Source organism: Ailuropoda melanoleuca, chromosome 4, assembly GCF_002007445.2.
Source record: "Ailuropoda melanoleuca isolate Jingjing chromosome 4, ASM200744v2, whole genome shotgun sequence".
In the NCBI taxonomy this organism is placed as follows: domain Eukaryota; kingdom Metazoa; phylum Chordata; class Mammalia; order Carnivora; family Ursidae; genus Ailuropoda; species Ailuropoda melanoleuca.
This window is the reverse complement of record NC_048221.1, coordinates 122,592,531-122,608,579: the sequence shown is the minus strand read 5'-3', so window position 1 is coordinate 122,608,579 and position 16,049 is coordinate 122,592,531. Positions and strand designations below refer to the sequence as shown.

Sequence of the window (16,049 nt, the reverse complement as noted above, 5' to 3'; positions counted from 1 at the left end):
CTCCCCACGTGTTGGTTTTCTTCTCTCACACTACAGCCTCGCCTCTTCCATGTATGGGGAATGTGACTACTGACAGTTTCCTTCGCCTCTGCACAGGGCCTGGCCTGCACTTGGCTCCCAGGTTCACAGATCTTGAGGAAAGGACTGGCCCTTCCCTGGACCCATCAGCTGTTCCAGGGGCTAGGGACAGCAGCTTGGTCAAGAGGACTAAGTGTTGGGTCTAGAGGAGAGAGGGGCTCCCAGGAGAAGAGAAGGTGCCAGGCAAGCCTTGTCACAGATGTCCATTATATCCATTACCACTTTACATCTGCGCTTCTATCGCTTATAAAGAGCTATGGAAACTATTTATGTAAAAGCTGTATCTGCCTTCTCTTTAAATTGTGGAGACATACAGGGGATGTGGTCAGTGGTGTTCATATTTGTTCCATACGTGCTTCAGTAAAACTCACTGTTGTTTTCTCTTGTTTTCTTGGGCTCCTGGATCAAAGTCTGGCACAAGGTTTGTATCAGTAGGTGTGTGCAAAATCACAACACAGAGGATGTCTGAAGATGTGGTTCAGTATGATTTGTAAAGCAGTTGCAAAAATGGATCTTTATTTAAATAAGCTCAGCTCCTTATTGGACTCATTAAGAACACAATTGTTAGGACAACAGAGGAAACCCCACATTCCAGATTCTTCGTCTAAAAATGTTGGCGAGTAGAGAAGGAGGTAGAAGCAAGGAGCTATCCTTTGCTTCTAATGAGGACCCTGGCTCTACTGCAGAGGCTCTTCCCGCTCCCCCCCCCCCATTTTCTGGAGAAAAGGCTCCATTTCAACACCTTTTAGAGTGACGATGCTGTGACTAGTCGAAGGAATCTGGTGGATCGCAAGGCTACATCTGTTAGGTATGATAACTGAGGGGACAGGATTTGACCAGTGAAATCTTGATCATTATTTTAAAAGAGCCAGGATTTTTTTCTCCCAAAGTTTATTTGTACAACATGTGTTTCAATTTAACTTTATAAACAGAAGCTATAACCAACATGTTAAGGGTAAGTACAGCTTCGCAAGCAGATTCCTGCATAAAAGAGAGCAATGAAATGGTCTTTGTTTATGAAAATAATAAGCAAGATATAAATTAAAAAAAAAAAACCCAACCCTAACCCCATATTGTATCGTGACATCTAGTAGTAATGAACTCAAGATGTCACTTTTAGAAAACATGGGTAGGTGACAACAGCTCTTTTCTGGTGTCCTAGACTCACCCTCTAAGAGCTGGCTATTTTAAGAACATGGCAGATTCCCTTCCCTGACCTGACAATCAGCTCTGCCTATTTTCACTGAGTATAGTTAGTTAATCATAGAACGTGCCTACCCATACATAATTGAAGGAAGGTTGATATTATGGCTTAAAACTCCACAGGCCTCCTCAGTGTTCTTGGAGAAGCCATTCTTCCTTCTTAACTGGGTCTGTGTAAAGACATCAAATGAATACGTTTTATTTGGCATAGTGACCTTTATAGTTTTAATTTATAGTTTAACTTTAATTTCTTGTTCCATAGTTTTAAAAAGAAAGCATTAGGGGACCTCGGTGGCTCAGTGGGTTAAGCGTCTGACTTCGGCTCAGGTCATGATCCCGGGGTCCTGGGGTCGAGCCCCGCATCAGGCTCGCTGCTCAGTGGGGAGTCTGCTCATCCCTCTGCCTGTCGCTCCCTCTGTTTGTGCTCTCTCTCTCAAATAAATAAAATCTTTAAAAAATAATAAAAAATAAAAAGTAAACATTAAATCACATAAAGCATATGCTTCTTAATTTGTTTTGAATACCCATTGTGTGCCTGGTGTAGGCCGGCTCATCTACTTGGGTACAAAGGGAATAATGGTTCCTCAGGATGCTCATGGTGTTTTGGAACATACAGGATTTGGACACTAAATGGAGAACCAAGTAAGTGTAGAGTATATCTTTTCTGCATATGGGTTTTCAAGTTTTTTATACCTTTCTCTGGGCATTGATACTGAGTCCATTCTTGTGCCCAGCAGCGTGCGACGGGGTGTAGCATTGTGGTTTAGAGTCCAGGTTCAAAGTCAAGATACATGGCTTCAGAACTCATCTTCAACATTTAGTCTCTCTCAGCCTCAGTTTCTTTATTTGCAAATGTATAATAATAGTACCTACCTTTAAAGTTATTATATGATTATGTGAGGTAATGCATATAAAGCCCTAAGCAAAATGACTACTGAGTAAACAATGAATAAATATCAGTTCTTATTATTAGGCATAATAGGAAGTAGGAGATCTCTGCCCTGCCTTCAAGAAATTCACTATCTATTTGGAATATAAACTACATACTGCTTAAACAACAGGGAAATTCATGAAGAACATGATGAGAACTGCCAAGGGCAGGCATAGATTACATTGCAGTTGAAAGGAATCTTAATGGAGCAAGTGAACTAACAATGAGAGTTAAAGAAATTACAACCATGTTAATGAAAAGGAGAGAAAGAGCTTTTTGATAAAGGGATGGCTGGTGTCAAAGTGTTAGTCAAGATCTGATAAAATATATGGGGAATGGACCAGTTTGACTAGACTGCGCTGGGAGATTCTTTTTACTCCCGTTTCCATTTGGAGAAACCAAATCAGACGTAACTCTCTTAAATGCTACCTTCATCAGAGATATCAAAATATCAAAGGAGTTTTCAGCCCAGAACTCAGTATTTGGTGGAGATTGGCTGTAACTAGGCTTTCGGAACCCCTCCCTCTGTGCTGCACCCTGTTCTGCACGGAATGGAGGGTGCTCAGGGTTGGAAGCCATGCCAAAGGCAAAAGAGGAAGACATGGTACCCACTTATTTCTCTTCCTCGTCTGTCTGGCTCAGCTTCCTTACCCTTGGATTCGTTTTACTTTCTGACTCTACTGCTTTCCCTGGCCCTTGTACATTTCCCAGCACTTTGGTGAAGAGGAAGCGACCTGATTTCTAAAATGACCAGTGTCATTATTGGACAGAGACCCCTTAGCAGAGACTAAGGTCTTACATAAATCATCTTCCTTGTTCTTCAGTCTTTCTTTTGCTTAAATTTAATTCCATTTCTGGCATATTCAATGTCAAGTCTTAATGCCAGTAGAATCCAAATCCCAATTTTGGTCAGGCTGCTTTCTACTGTCTACTTTCCTGTCTTAATGAGAGTCCGCTGCTGAGTCCATAAACTCCCTTTCACCACTCTCTTTAATCTTCCATTCCCTTTCCCCTTTCCCCGCTTTAATTTTTCTCCATAACATTTATAACATTCCATGTATGTCTTACTTTGTTAAGTGCATGAATCAGTGGTAGCACTGTGAGAGTCTTGTTCTCTTACTTGAAGAAACTTGACTTTGAAAAATCTAGATTTATGTAATTTGATGATGAACCCGTAGTATCAAAATATTGGGGCCTCTCGAGCTTGAGTCTCAATTAGTATTTTTAAAGATAAGCTGTTTTGGAAGTTTTTTTTTTTTAAAGATTTTATTTATTTATTTGACAGAGATAGAGACAGCCAGTGAGAGAGGGAACACACAGGGGGAGTGGGAGAGGAAGAAGCCGGCTCACAGCTGAAGAGCCTGATGTGGGGCTCGATCCCATAACGCCGGGATCACGCCCTGAGCCGAAGGCAGACGCTTAACGACTGTGCCACCCAGGCGCCCCTGTTTTGGAAATTTTTAATTTGCTTACAATTTTTCAAAAACAGATAGCTTTTGTATAATGAGGTGCTTACTGAGACCTAGTTTTTAGTCACTCTGGGAATCATGATTAATCCTGGGTCTAGTTTAATGCCATGTAAGTGTAACTCAAAATGGTTCTTACTTGATTTTTGTCATCCTGTATAGTGGCTTCTTTATAGTCCTTATGTCTACATAAGGACTTTGGTTTAAGCCTTTTGAATTGAGGAATACAGTGGCTTTTTTACAGCCTTCTTATGTGACCTGTAGTTTGTAATATTTATTGTTCAGCTCATGTCTATCAACAATAGTTAATTGGTAGTTTGTACCTATATTGACATTCAGCATAGAGGGGCTTGTTTAATGGCTGCCAGCCTCACATGGAATTTGCATATCAAAGGGGTACAGCATAATGATAAATTGTGCTTGTGTTTACTTTCGTTTCCAAGGCTAATCGTTGTTTTTTCCTACACCCTTTTGATATTTGCAAAGAGCCCCAATTGAGAGTAGTTACATGAATAAGCCATTATGACCTACACAGAATGTTAACTCTTATTGGTAGGTGCATCTTTGGTTTATATGTGGGTTCAGACTTGAGTTTTCTTTAACAAAATCGTAAGTAGTCATAGATTAAAGGGAAAATGAGATAAATACTGAGAATCTTTCTAACTGAAAGTACTTTCTATTTAACTCCATAATTTACTCATTCTTACAATCTTTCCAGCATCAATTCAGTTTGTTTTTTTCAACCAGTTTGCCATATATGTGCTGTTTCAGACATTGGGTATACAAAAAAAACAGGAAAAGCTCCCAGCCTGCAAGGAACTTACCACCTAGTGAATATTCACTATACGCCATAGGAACCTCTTTCTGTTCTACAGCCAAGTGCTGAGCCAAATCCATTGTTAAATCTCAGCAAAATATCATGGCCATCGTTGCCTTGCCATATGTGTGTCAGCGCCTGATACACTTTTGTAGAGGTGGGAGGCAGTACTCTTTTGCTTCAGCAGATTCGACATCTTTCTCCCCATTTTAGCCTGCTGCAGTTTTAGATGGTACAGATAGAAAGCCTTGAAAATGTATACTTGTGTATTTTTAAATGTCCCCTACTACACTATAACCTCCCTCTGCTTTCCAAATGTTGCCATTAGTGGTTACAATAATCATCTGTAATGTTAGCTTCTAAGAACCACGGTACAAGAGCTTCTTTTATAATTCCCCAGATGGGAAGGAACACATGTACAAGCCTGTTAGAACTGCCGAAACTGGAAACAGTACTGTGTGGATTTGTATTTTTGGAACTCTTTGGGCTTATTTAAGCACTCAAAGTCAAACTTAGGTATCCATTAGAAATCAAATATCAATTCAGGGGGAAACTCGTGTGTCACACCAAGGCAAGTAACGTATATTAAAAGTAGTTCATAAAAGGAACTCCTGGAAACAACTATTTTCCTATTCAGACTAATGTTTCATGTACTCTTTGCAGGATGCCAGATGATCAATGTTGATTATATAAACCAGGGTCATTCCATTTGTTTAGAGGACTGTCTCTGAGCATTTCTGTTCTTTGCTTCAATGGCAGTGAAATGATAGGTTAAAAAGTAGGAAAAGGAGGGGCGCCTGGGTGGCACAGCGGTTGGGCACCTGCCTTCAGCTCAGGGCGTGATCCCGGCGTTATGGGATCGAGCCCCACATCGGGCTCCTCTGCTATGAGCCTGCTNGCTTCTGCCTCTCCCACTCCCCCTGCTTGTGTTCCCTCTCTCGCTGGCTGTCTCTATCTCTGTCAAATAAATAAATAAAATCTTAAAAAAAAAAAAAAAAAAAGTAGGAAAAGGAAATAATTCTAAATTATCCATAGGTATATGGAGTGAAGCTACTAATTAAAAAGGTGTTCAGTGGCCTCTTGTTTTTTTCAGGGTTTTTTGTTTTTGTTTTTGTTTTGTTTTTAACCAGGTTTTGTGCCTTGTGGTCAGAGCCTTGACCTTTAACAAGGAAACTCAGTCACTGGAGGAAGGTATCTGAAAATCAGTGTTAGTTCTTTTTTTAAATTATTATCTTACTTTAAGGTGACCAATCTAACGCTAAAGAGGACCACTTCTATACTTGGATCAGAAAATGAATTTGTCTCTCTGAATGTGAATATTTTCAAACTCAGCTTCAACCTTAGTTTTAGATATTTTGTGAGTTTTAGAGTTGTGTTATAGAATTACATAGTTTCTATTTGTTGAGACCTAAGTATTTTTTTTACAATTTCCATCCTCATTTTGCAGAAAGGAACATTCAAGATTGAATACTTTATCATCTGTCAAAGATCAAGAAATGAGCGATAAACTCAGATTCCCAGTCTTGACTCTCCTTTTGAGACCGCTAGTTCTAGGGACCTTAGAGTTTCTAGATACCACTGCCGAAGCCACTTTTGTAAAGCAGGTTCCTGAAAAGTGCTAGGTGTGGAGAATAAAGGTTAGAAATTAGCATTAATTTGTTTACTGTTGTACTCATTCAGCAAACATGGAGTGGCTTCTGTGTTCTAGGCACTATACTTCCTAAATCATACTTCCTAAAAACACATTCCAGAGGTATGAGAAATCTACAGGTAAAAATAAAATGTTAGATGAAATGCTAGGGAAGTAAATAACCTCAGAGTGATTGATCAGATTTAAGTCTGTAGAAATCTAAATTTTCTGTGCTGTCAGAAGAGTCCCCAAACAAAGTAAAAAGCCAAAAACTGGACCGAGAGAAAATATCTATAACACATGTGATAGACAGGGTTAATAAGCCCAAAAAACAACAATAACAAGACAAGTCCAAGAGTCTTTAGGGCAAAGGATTTGATCAGAGAAGTGACAGAAGAGATGACCAGTAAGCAAGGGAAAAGTTGCTCAGCTTTAGTCACTGAATCTCAGCTGAGACACCACTTTTCAGCAGCCAGACCGCCAACATTGAACTGCAGAGTGACCACAGCCGGCATCCTCAGGTTATTTGGGATGTGCACACACAGGCTCTCTGTCCTGCTGATGCAAATTCAGGAGTCCAAATGTGAATGGCTGTACAATTTTTAGGAAAATAATCTTAAACTATTAAAATGTAAAATGTTCATAACCTTTGATCCAACAAGCTCAGTTTTAGTTATCCATTCGGAAATGTAAGTCCCACTAGTAAAGGATGCATATATATATCCTTTCTATGAGCCTATTTAGTGTAATACTATCAAATGGCCAAGAACTACAAACAACCTGAATGTCTGTTGCTGGGGGGAATGGTTAAGAAAAAATAAAAATAAACCCATGCCATGGAATATGATGTGGCTATCTAGAAAGCAGTTGGTGGAATTATATGTATAATACAATTCCATTAAGGAAAACAAAACAGAAGGTTAAAGAGCTATTTATATGCAAGGGTGTGTATGTGTTTGTGAGCATAGAGAAAGCTGTTTGAGGCTCCATACGCAGTTAATATTGGTTACCTTTAAAAGTGGGGCATAGAAGAGCTTTTTCTTATAAATTTCTGTATGGCTTGACTTGTTACAACAAGCCGAAATTTTGTCATGTAAAACCAAAAAATAATTGAGAAGTAAAAGGATAAAAAACACAAAGCATGAAGAGGGAGGGGGGAAGTGGTCCCAGAGACAGAAGATCAGGAGAGTATAGTTTCCTAGGAGCAAGAAACTGAGAGTATTTCCAGAGGAAAGAGATCATCCATGTCAAATACTGTTCAGAGATCAAGTAGGATAAGCACAGAGAGGCATTTGCTGTGTTTTGTGGATGCCTTGGTGAGGGCAATCCCGATGGCCTAGTGGGGTCAGAAGGTCGTTCTCCTGTGCTAAGGAATAATGGGAGGGAAGGGAGTAGAGACTGGAAGTGCAGACAGATTTTTCAAGCAGTCTGTGAAGGTGAGGAGAGAGATGAGAGAGAATGCCGTGTAGAGACCGGCATGGTTTTTTTCTTTCTTTTTAGAATTTTTATTTTATTTTTTATGTTTTAAAGATTTTGTTTGAGAGAGGAGAGAGTGAGAGAGCGCACGTGCATGTGCACACCAGCAAGGGAAGCAGCAGAGGCAGAGGGAGAGGGAGAAGCAGACTCCTCCCCCCCCAGCAGGGAGCCCTACATGGGAATTGATCCCATGACCCTGGGATCAGGACCTGAGCCGAAGGCAGGCAGACATGCTTAACCGACTGAGCCACCCAGGCGCCCCTTTCAAGTTTTTATTTTTTTAAGATGGGAGAGACTTCTGGTTCTTGCTCTTCTGTGTACTTGCACACGTGCATCCTGTTGGCACAATAGAAGGCAGAGTGCGGATGATGTCAGAGCTGAGCTGGATGAGTGTGATGACCAGCTTCCCACGATACAGGAAAGGAAGGGGTGAGGTTAATTTTAGACAGAAGCAAGGACCTCATATCTGAGGTTCTCAGTGCTCATGGCAGTGATTCTTAAAGTCTGGATTGGGACCATCCTAGGATGGCAAGTGGGCCCTCCAGAGGACCTGTGAACCAATCCAGAAATATAGGCCAGTTCTTACCTATCAGTCTTTATGGGTGAAAGATGTGTGGTCCTATTAAGTTTTCAAAAAATTTATATTTGACTTAGAGCCACTACCAACCAAAAGTAAAATGATTAAGGGTTACTAAAATCTGGTATTCACAAAGTAAAACCATCATGCTACTAGAATTTATGCTAATTCAGTATTTTATTTGGAAGTCTGGCAAACGTTCAGTGCTTGGCAATAATCGTGAACCTATAAATCCCAGTTTTGACTCAGGACACTTCATCAGTGTTAGCTTGCGTTAGTTATGACATTCAATTATCACTATTCTTACTTTTAAATTATAAATTACAGGAAGTTTAGCTTTATCATTACCAGGTTAGTGTATTATGGGTCATTAACCTCTTAGTGTTTTTTTGGAACGTATTCAGATCAACAGTGTTTTTGTCTTATAATATTCTTATAACCAGGCTTTTAAGATATGTATGTCTTGTGGTTCATATATCAATCAGGTGCAACTGTTTTGCAAAGTCAGTGTGTATGTAACCCCTGCCATTTGCTTGTATGGTGACACCATTCATAGCGATATGTTTCCTGGGAATTTTTGTTATTTAAGTAACTTACCATATACTATCAAGGTGTATGTAATAAAATTAGTGGGTATTTTAAGATTTTGTTGTTGTCTTATGATATAAATCATATTCATAACTCCCAGTCTTCCTATAAAAATTATAAGCCATTTATATATATTATAAAAATTATAAGACATTACATATATCATTAACAACGTGTTTACTGCACTTTGTTAACTATGCTTTTGACTAATTCTTGGTTGTCGCCAGATTGACTTTTCCCCTATTGGAATAGGGGAATAAATGAAATAGGTGGGAGTCTTCTCCTCACCGTGGTCGGCTCTGGTCGGAATGTTTGAAAGCCATCACTCTAGCGGAGTGATTGGCATGTGGCAAAGGACGCACAGAGCTGCTCAATTCAAATCCAGATACCTGACATGCTCTAGCCTCAGTGCCGGTGGGCTGTGAGCTCAGCACCAGGAAGATGGTGTGAGAGCAGGGACTGATGACATTGTGTTTTTCACTCCCTGCTTAAGGATGTAAATGAAGACCCTGGAGAAGATGTGGCCCTCCTTTCTGTCAGTTTTGAGGACACGGAAGCCACTCAGGTGTATCCCAAGCTGTACTTGTCACCCCGAATTGAACAGTGAGTATCAACGTCATTAATTTTACGTAGCCTGGTGTTTCTCCTTGTTAGCCAAACATGTCTTGCTAATTCTTTTGTCACTCTTGAACTCTTAAAGTGATTTCTCCTTATTGACTTTCGTTTTCTTAAAAATGAGTTGTATCAGGAGTTTAGATTGCAGAGTAAATGCAGTTAGTATTTGCCACTGCAGTCTTTGGATGAGTCTTAGTTGTGCAACTTGTGATATGAATACTGTACCTTTGTAGAGAGAGATGAGTAGGCAGGCGGAATCCGAAATTGCGACTCCTTCCAAATGTTCCCTGGGTACATATGGTTGTAGCCTAAAGAGGACTGCTTAACAGTGTCCTATCCAATTTCTTACATTTTTGTTAAGTATTTTAGTTATTTGTAAAAATGTAACTTGTCTCCTGAAAATATTAGCAAAACTTATTCTGAAGTTAGTAATGGTGATATTAAAAGCAGGTAGCTTAAAAAGATGACACATTTGAATTTCTCTTCTGTGTCTAAGTAGTGCTATATAATTTTACACGACTTTCAGGCTCTCGGGTCCAGGTAGTTTGATACCACATTTGTGTTTTAACCAGGTAGCTTTACCCGTTGGTAATGAACTTTACGAGGGCTGGCCTCACAGTGTGCTTATTGTTGGCTGAAATGCTTCAGAAGCTTATTGTACTTCAAAGGAAGCTGGGGTTCGTTGAAAATAGATTGTAAGCAGATTTAGTTGGGAACTTCTGACAGGACAGATTTTTCATTGGCAGAGAGAGTTTTTACAGATTCTGACTGAAATGTATGATTAAAAATCTCTGTCAGTCAGTTAGGGTTGGCTGATTTCTGTCTGTAAGATGTGGTCACCATCCAACATTCATATACTGAGTCATTTTTACTCCCTTTGGCCCTAGTTGTTCAACTTCATGAATCATGGGCACACGGTCTTCCACACTGATACAAGACATAGGTGTTCATTGTCACATATGGATGACTAGGGACATCAGCAATCTGTAGGAATTCTCTCAATTATCTGTGTGCCTCTGAGAGCACCCACGACAGGATTTTACGGTAGCAGGTGTTCACTGAATGTTTCATTTTTAATTGAAAACACTAACCCATATTGGTAAGATGCCAAAGAGTGTTGGAGGCAGTATGATGAACTGGTGATAAATAGGCCAGGGCTTTCGGGTCGAGCATATCTGGTTTAAACCCAGGTCCTGCCACTTACTAGTTGGTAAAATATTCAACATCTTTCAACTTGCTTCAAAATAGGGCTAGTAATACCTATTTTATAGTGATATTTGGAGGATTATATTTAAACACTGTTCTTAAAGCATTAATTGCAGTGCCTGGCACTATAGCAAGTAGGAGCTATTCATGTTGTCATTATTGATAGCGTTCATAGGAGAAGAATGCGTGAGGGAGTGAGTGGTTAGGACAAGTTGGGGCAGAAAAGGAGAGGATGGGTAAATAAGTGAGCAGATACTAGTTCTAAGTAGTCAGTCTGTATATACGTGATAAATTAAGAAGGTATGTGGGTGATGAGAAAAGAGGGATCTCAATGAAACCATCGCAAGATGTAGGTAATACGAATCTATTAGTTAAGCTGCAGACGGGAATTCTCTAGCTTGGAAAATGATTTTCCCAGCACCCACATTGTTTTTCTTGGAACTTACTGCACCTCGTTTGCAAATAAACTTGCTAATAAAATATTTCTCTCTCTAAAATCTGAGATATGATATGACAAATTATCAGTGAAGGTTATATTTGAAAAGTTATTTCCTCTAAAATCTAGCTTTCTACATGTCCTCCCTCTTTTTTGTGTGTGTTAAGAACCGGCCACATCTTACTTTTCCAGGTCAGTTTCTTATGCTTTTCCCTCCAGCAGTCAGACTCCATCACTTGAACATTTCTTAATTTACCTGTGCGCTCTTGCCCATGTGCCTTTGCTAAAGCTGTTACCTCCGTGTGCAATGCCTTCTCTAACACCCTTTTCCTGTTGAAATAGACCTTTCCAAATCCTGTCCTTACCATTTCTCCTGAGCACCGTTGGGCTGCCTTCTCTAGCCATCCCGTGAATTCTTACAATACTGAGTTTGTATCAGTTAGAATCTGCTCATCACAGATTTAGTGATGCATTGTCTTCCTGTCTTGTACTAAATTGTAAGCTGCTCAAGGGCATGTCAATGTCTTACAGAAATGCAGCAGGGGGAGTAGGGGCCTGGTTGGCAGTATTCTGGGTCAATAAAGAATTGTTACAAGAAAACTGGAAAACACTGCACTGAGAGGTCTGACATTTTTCCTGATTGATACAGATTCGCTTAGTAGAACTGCCTTTGTAATACCAATGAAAACTGCCAGAAGTTCTTACATTCTTGAGCAGAAGTTTTAAAAATGAGGTTTCAGTAAAAAGGTTAAAATGGAAAGTGGTCAGATTGTGGTATGACTTTCTAAGGCTTATATAGTTACTAAGGTTATTAATATCTTTGGTTAACTCGTGCAGAGTTCAGCGTATGGAACGGAGGTAATGTCATTTCAGTAAGGCCAAGGTTATGGGATAGCTTTTAAGAACTGAATGAGGAGAGGTTGGTACTGGTCTTTGACACTGTGTTAAGCTCTCATTTGTTTCCTGTGTTTCATACTATCCTGTCAACTCTGAGCCATCCAAGCATTGATTATAGACTCAGACTGGGGGAGTGCTCTCAGGAGTCATGGCGAAAGCATCCCGTGTGGCCCCGCCCAAAGCCAGTGCCAGACGCTTGCCCTAAGCTGAGGCTTGTACTCTTTTTGACTCTTGGTGTGGCTCTTTCTAGGAAGTTCCAAGCCCCATGCAGTGCATTTGACAGGCAGGGGTCCAGGCCTGATCACCGTGGGTCAATGATAATGTGGATCAATGTCTTGATCCACATTAGGTGAAAATGGGCAAGAAAAGACTTGAACTCTCTCCGTCTGCTCTCCATGGACATGGAAAGGTATCTCGAGCCTGGAAGGTACCTCATTTCAATCTGGCTAATGTCCCTTTGCCCCAACTTGTCCGTGTAGTGGGCAGGAATATTATGCTTACACTAATTAGTCTTAGAAATAGGAAAAGGCTACTTTGGGTCTTGTCTTCACATGTGGGAAGAGAGATCAATTTGCTGTACCCTAAAGATTTCTAGGGACATGGTTACCAAATGTCTCTAAATTAGACAATCCCCACAGAAGGGAGCATCTGTCAGAGACATGGGGTTGAAAATTCCCAAGTGTATTATAATGAATGAAGCTCTAAAATATAATCCCACTTCAGAGGTCTGTCTTTTTGCCCAGGATCCTGGAAGAGTTTCTGGTGTTTCTGGTGACACTGGAGCCTGACTGTGTGCCTTAATGGTGTTTAGATGTATGTTATTCCTGGCTTCCTGCCGTGCACATGGATGGCTTTCAAAGTAAAGCTTCTGAGAACTGTGCATTCTTATCCCACATGGGACATTTATGAAATATACTTATTGCAGGCTCTCCATACATTTTTTTCCCCAAGGAACCAAACCAGCCAGGTAAATGAGACACTAAGTACAGTTCATTAAACAAAGCAGAACAGCTAGTGGTCAGTTATGTAAAATAGACTTTGGTTGAATATTAAGAGAGGAAAAAAAAACCTAGTTTCTAAACCAGTTGCCTTTTTTTCCTGGCAGACAAGCTGGATGTAAGGTTACATCATCAGAGCTGGCACCAAACCTGCTCTACCTTTCCCTCCTTCTCAGACTGTTGGCAGTTCCAGCAGTGACAACAGAGGTGAAACGGGCAGTTCTCTTTCCCGAAAGGTGTGGGCCCATTTCTTGGCTTGAGCCCGTTGGTGGGAGTGGTTTGAAGAAAGCCAGCTTGTCACTCCCTGTGCTGTTCCCACTCGGTGCATAAAAAGAGGATTTCAGCCCCTGAGGCAGACCAGGTGGCATCTTTCACAAGTACAGAATTTGTTTTTAGAACTTTTTGTTGTTAAGTTACAGTCCGCCTTAAGAAATAAGTCCTCAAAGCTTACCAGCCCACGGATGCTCACCATTAGGGAGGCCCGTGTGCCCGCAAATACTTTCAGGCAACAAAAGCACAGGAGTTGACCAAGTGTCCGGCCCTTGGCTGGGTGCTTCAGAGGGTGTCAAGATAAATGAGATATGGCTGTGCCCTTATTAGTTTCTTGATTGTAAGGGAAATAAGAATAGACACAGCAAGTCCCATCTCGTGTTTTAGTAGAAAAGGCACTTAGATAAGACTTGGCCTCAGAGGCCCCCAGTTCTTCCCCTTACTACCTGGCAGTCTCGGCTCAAGATACTTAGCCTGTTTGAGCCTCGCTCATGTCATCCTCTGCAAAGGTGGGTCAGTCCTCACTTTGTTCCGTCTCCTCCAAGGGGGACTTACAGGAAAGCACCTCCTGCAGTGTTAGCACTCGGACGATGCTCAGGTCGCACTCCTTGAGTTATACAAATACCGAAATTAGACTTCTTAAGCTCTGTGAGAGTTCAGGGCAGGACGAGATCACGTTTCCATTTGGCTCGGTGGAGAGGGCAACTTGTGGAAGATTTTGGGAAGCTTGGCTCTGCCAGCACAGTGTGGCTTTTCTAGAGATTAAACACGCTGCTATGAAAATCATAAAAATGTATTTGTTTAGTACTTTCAAATGTGTAAACTGCTTTCACTTGACCATCCCATCTGATCCTCGTGATCGTATCCCTAACACGTTCTAGAATATGTCTCTTTTCCTCTATAACTGGGAGTTCTTAGGCCCTTCCTGGTCTCCTCTGCTGACTCTTCTTCCTTTTTCAACCCATTAAATTATGCTAAATTATGTTTTCCATGATTTCATCCCCAGAGCCCTCCCTCTTTGTGGATGCCCCCCTTAATCCCATTTCTAATCTCAGCTTTGCTCCCTGCTTGCAGATCTGCTTTTCTAGCCACTTGGTAGATATGTCTGTCCTTGTGTTCAGTTGACACCTGAGATTGGAAGTGTCTCTAGCCAAACTCCTCATTCCTCCAGGAAACCAAGGTTTCTTCCTCACGGCCCTGTTTCTATTCAGGACACTCTCAGTTTCTTAGGCGTCCACCTGCTGCATCCGAATGGCGTTAGCCAACCCCCGTTTTGTACTAGAAATCCTCTCTCCATTGTATCTGTCCTTCTGGTCATTCCTACTGCCATTTCCTAGTTTAGTCCTTCAGTTGCTATGTCTCCTGATGGCCTTTTAACTTTTCTTCCTTTGTTAGTTTATCCAGCAGGGAGCTGTCACTGTCTTCCTGAAGGAAGTTCGGGTCATATAGTGTTCTCTCCCTGCTCAGCACTATCGGTGCCCCCCTGTCACCCACTGAATTCAGTACACATCTCTCAGTGTGACATCCAAAGCTTTATCTGTTGTCATCCCAGCTGACCTTTCTACCCCGATCTGGGTTCCGTGCGTATCCTGTTGTTCAGCCAAAGCTGGTTTTCTGGGATTTCCTGTGAACACACCTTGTACTTTTTTCACTTCCATACCTTTGCTTGGGCTGCTGCTTCTATAAGGACGTTGAATTTTATTTCCCTTTCTTGTAGAATCTGTCAAAGTTCTGTCTATCCTCATAGATCTTCTCAGTCGCCACCTCCACTATGGAATTTTCCTGACCACCACCACCTGCCTCCCCAGCCAGACTATGTGCTTGTGCCTCTGTTGTCAGACTGTTTCCCTGGACTATACACTCCTTAAGGGTGGCACTGTTTCCATCAGTTGAGGACTGGTGAGCCACGGCCCATGTTCAGCCAAGCTGGCCCTGCCCTCGGGCCCTGCCTGGGCTCAGCCACAGCTCCCACTGACTGGACTCCCTGGTGGATCAGAAGGCTTTGAGCCTGTTGGATCCCTGTGCTATAAAGACAAGTGGTCTCCAAAGTGCATGTGTCTTGTGGCCCAGCCAGCAGGCTTATTTCCATTATGGACCCCTGGTCAAGTTTCCTAGAGGTGGCTTTATTTCCTAGGAGTGGCTTATCAGCTGAATCCCAAAGGTGGTAAATATGCTTTTGATCTTATGTGACCTGTCATCTCCTTCTGTTTTGGCCTCTCCAGCCCTCTTTTCCCTGCCTTTACCCCACGGTGTGCCTGGCCACAGACATGGTCACTTGGAACGTTTGGATAGCCTGTAATCCAAAAAGGCTGGAATAAATTGAAACTTGTCTAAAGGGCCTAGGGAAAGGGTTGGGAGGAGCTGAAAATTAAAATAATACTACTTAGAATTATGGGTGAAATTTAATGAAATTATGGATATTAAATTTGGATATATCAGATAAAGTAAGTTTTTAAAGCAGGGAGAAAATTCAATATTTTGTGATTTTATTTAAATTTAGTGCTGAATTCAACATCTTGACGGGAAGGAAAATTTTTGTTTTAGATGCTCAAAAGATTTTTTAGAATAATTGGAAAAATTATATAACTAAACACAGATTTTAAAGAAAACCTAGTTCTTGCTCCCTGCCCCCCTGCTTTTTATTGACCTACATCAGTTGTCTCAAGGCAGAAGACCCCAGATCTCTTGGGGTGATTTTGTGTCAAGATTTAAGTAATAGAACGTCATAGTAAACATGGTTTAATTTAGCCTTACTCATGTTTACTTGAGTCACTGAGATAATCCTATAATAAATATTGTGCTCCTAGAGTTTTTTTTTTTCTTTGATAAATATATAGTCCTGAGTACGCTAAGACAACCAG

General features: G+C 41.1%; 1 protein-coding gene across 2 annotated transcripts in view; it reads left to right on the top strand.

The window, feature by feature from the left end:
* Positions 1 to 16,049, top strand: part of BABAM2 (BRISC and BRCA1 A complex member 2) — a 404,421-nt gene that overhangs the window by 212,997 nt on the left and 175,375 nt on the right. For both annotated transcript variants that reach the window (XM_034659718.1, XM_034659717.1), the window contains exon 7: positions 9,260 to 9,369. In XM_034659718.1, the coding sequence (XP_034515609.1) occupies positions 9,260 to 9,369 (110 nt within the window). The remainder of the gene's footprint in view (positions 1 to 9,259; positions 9,370 to 16,049) is intronic.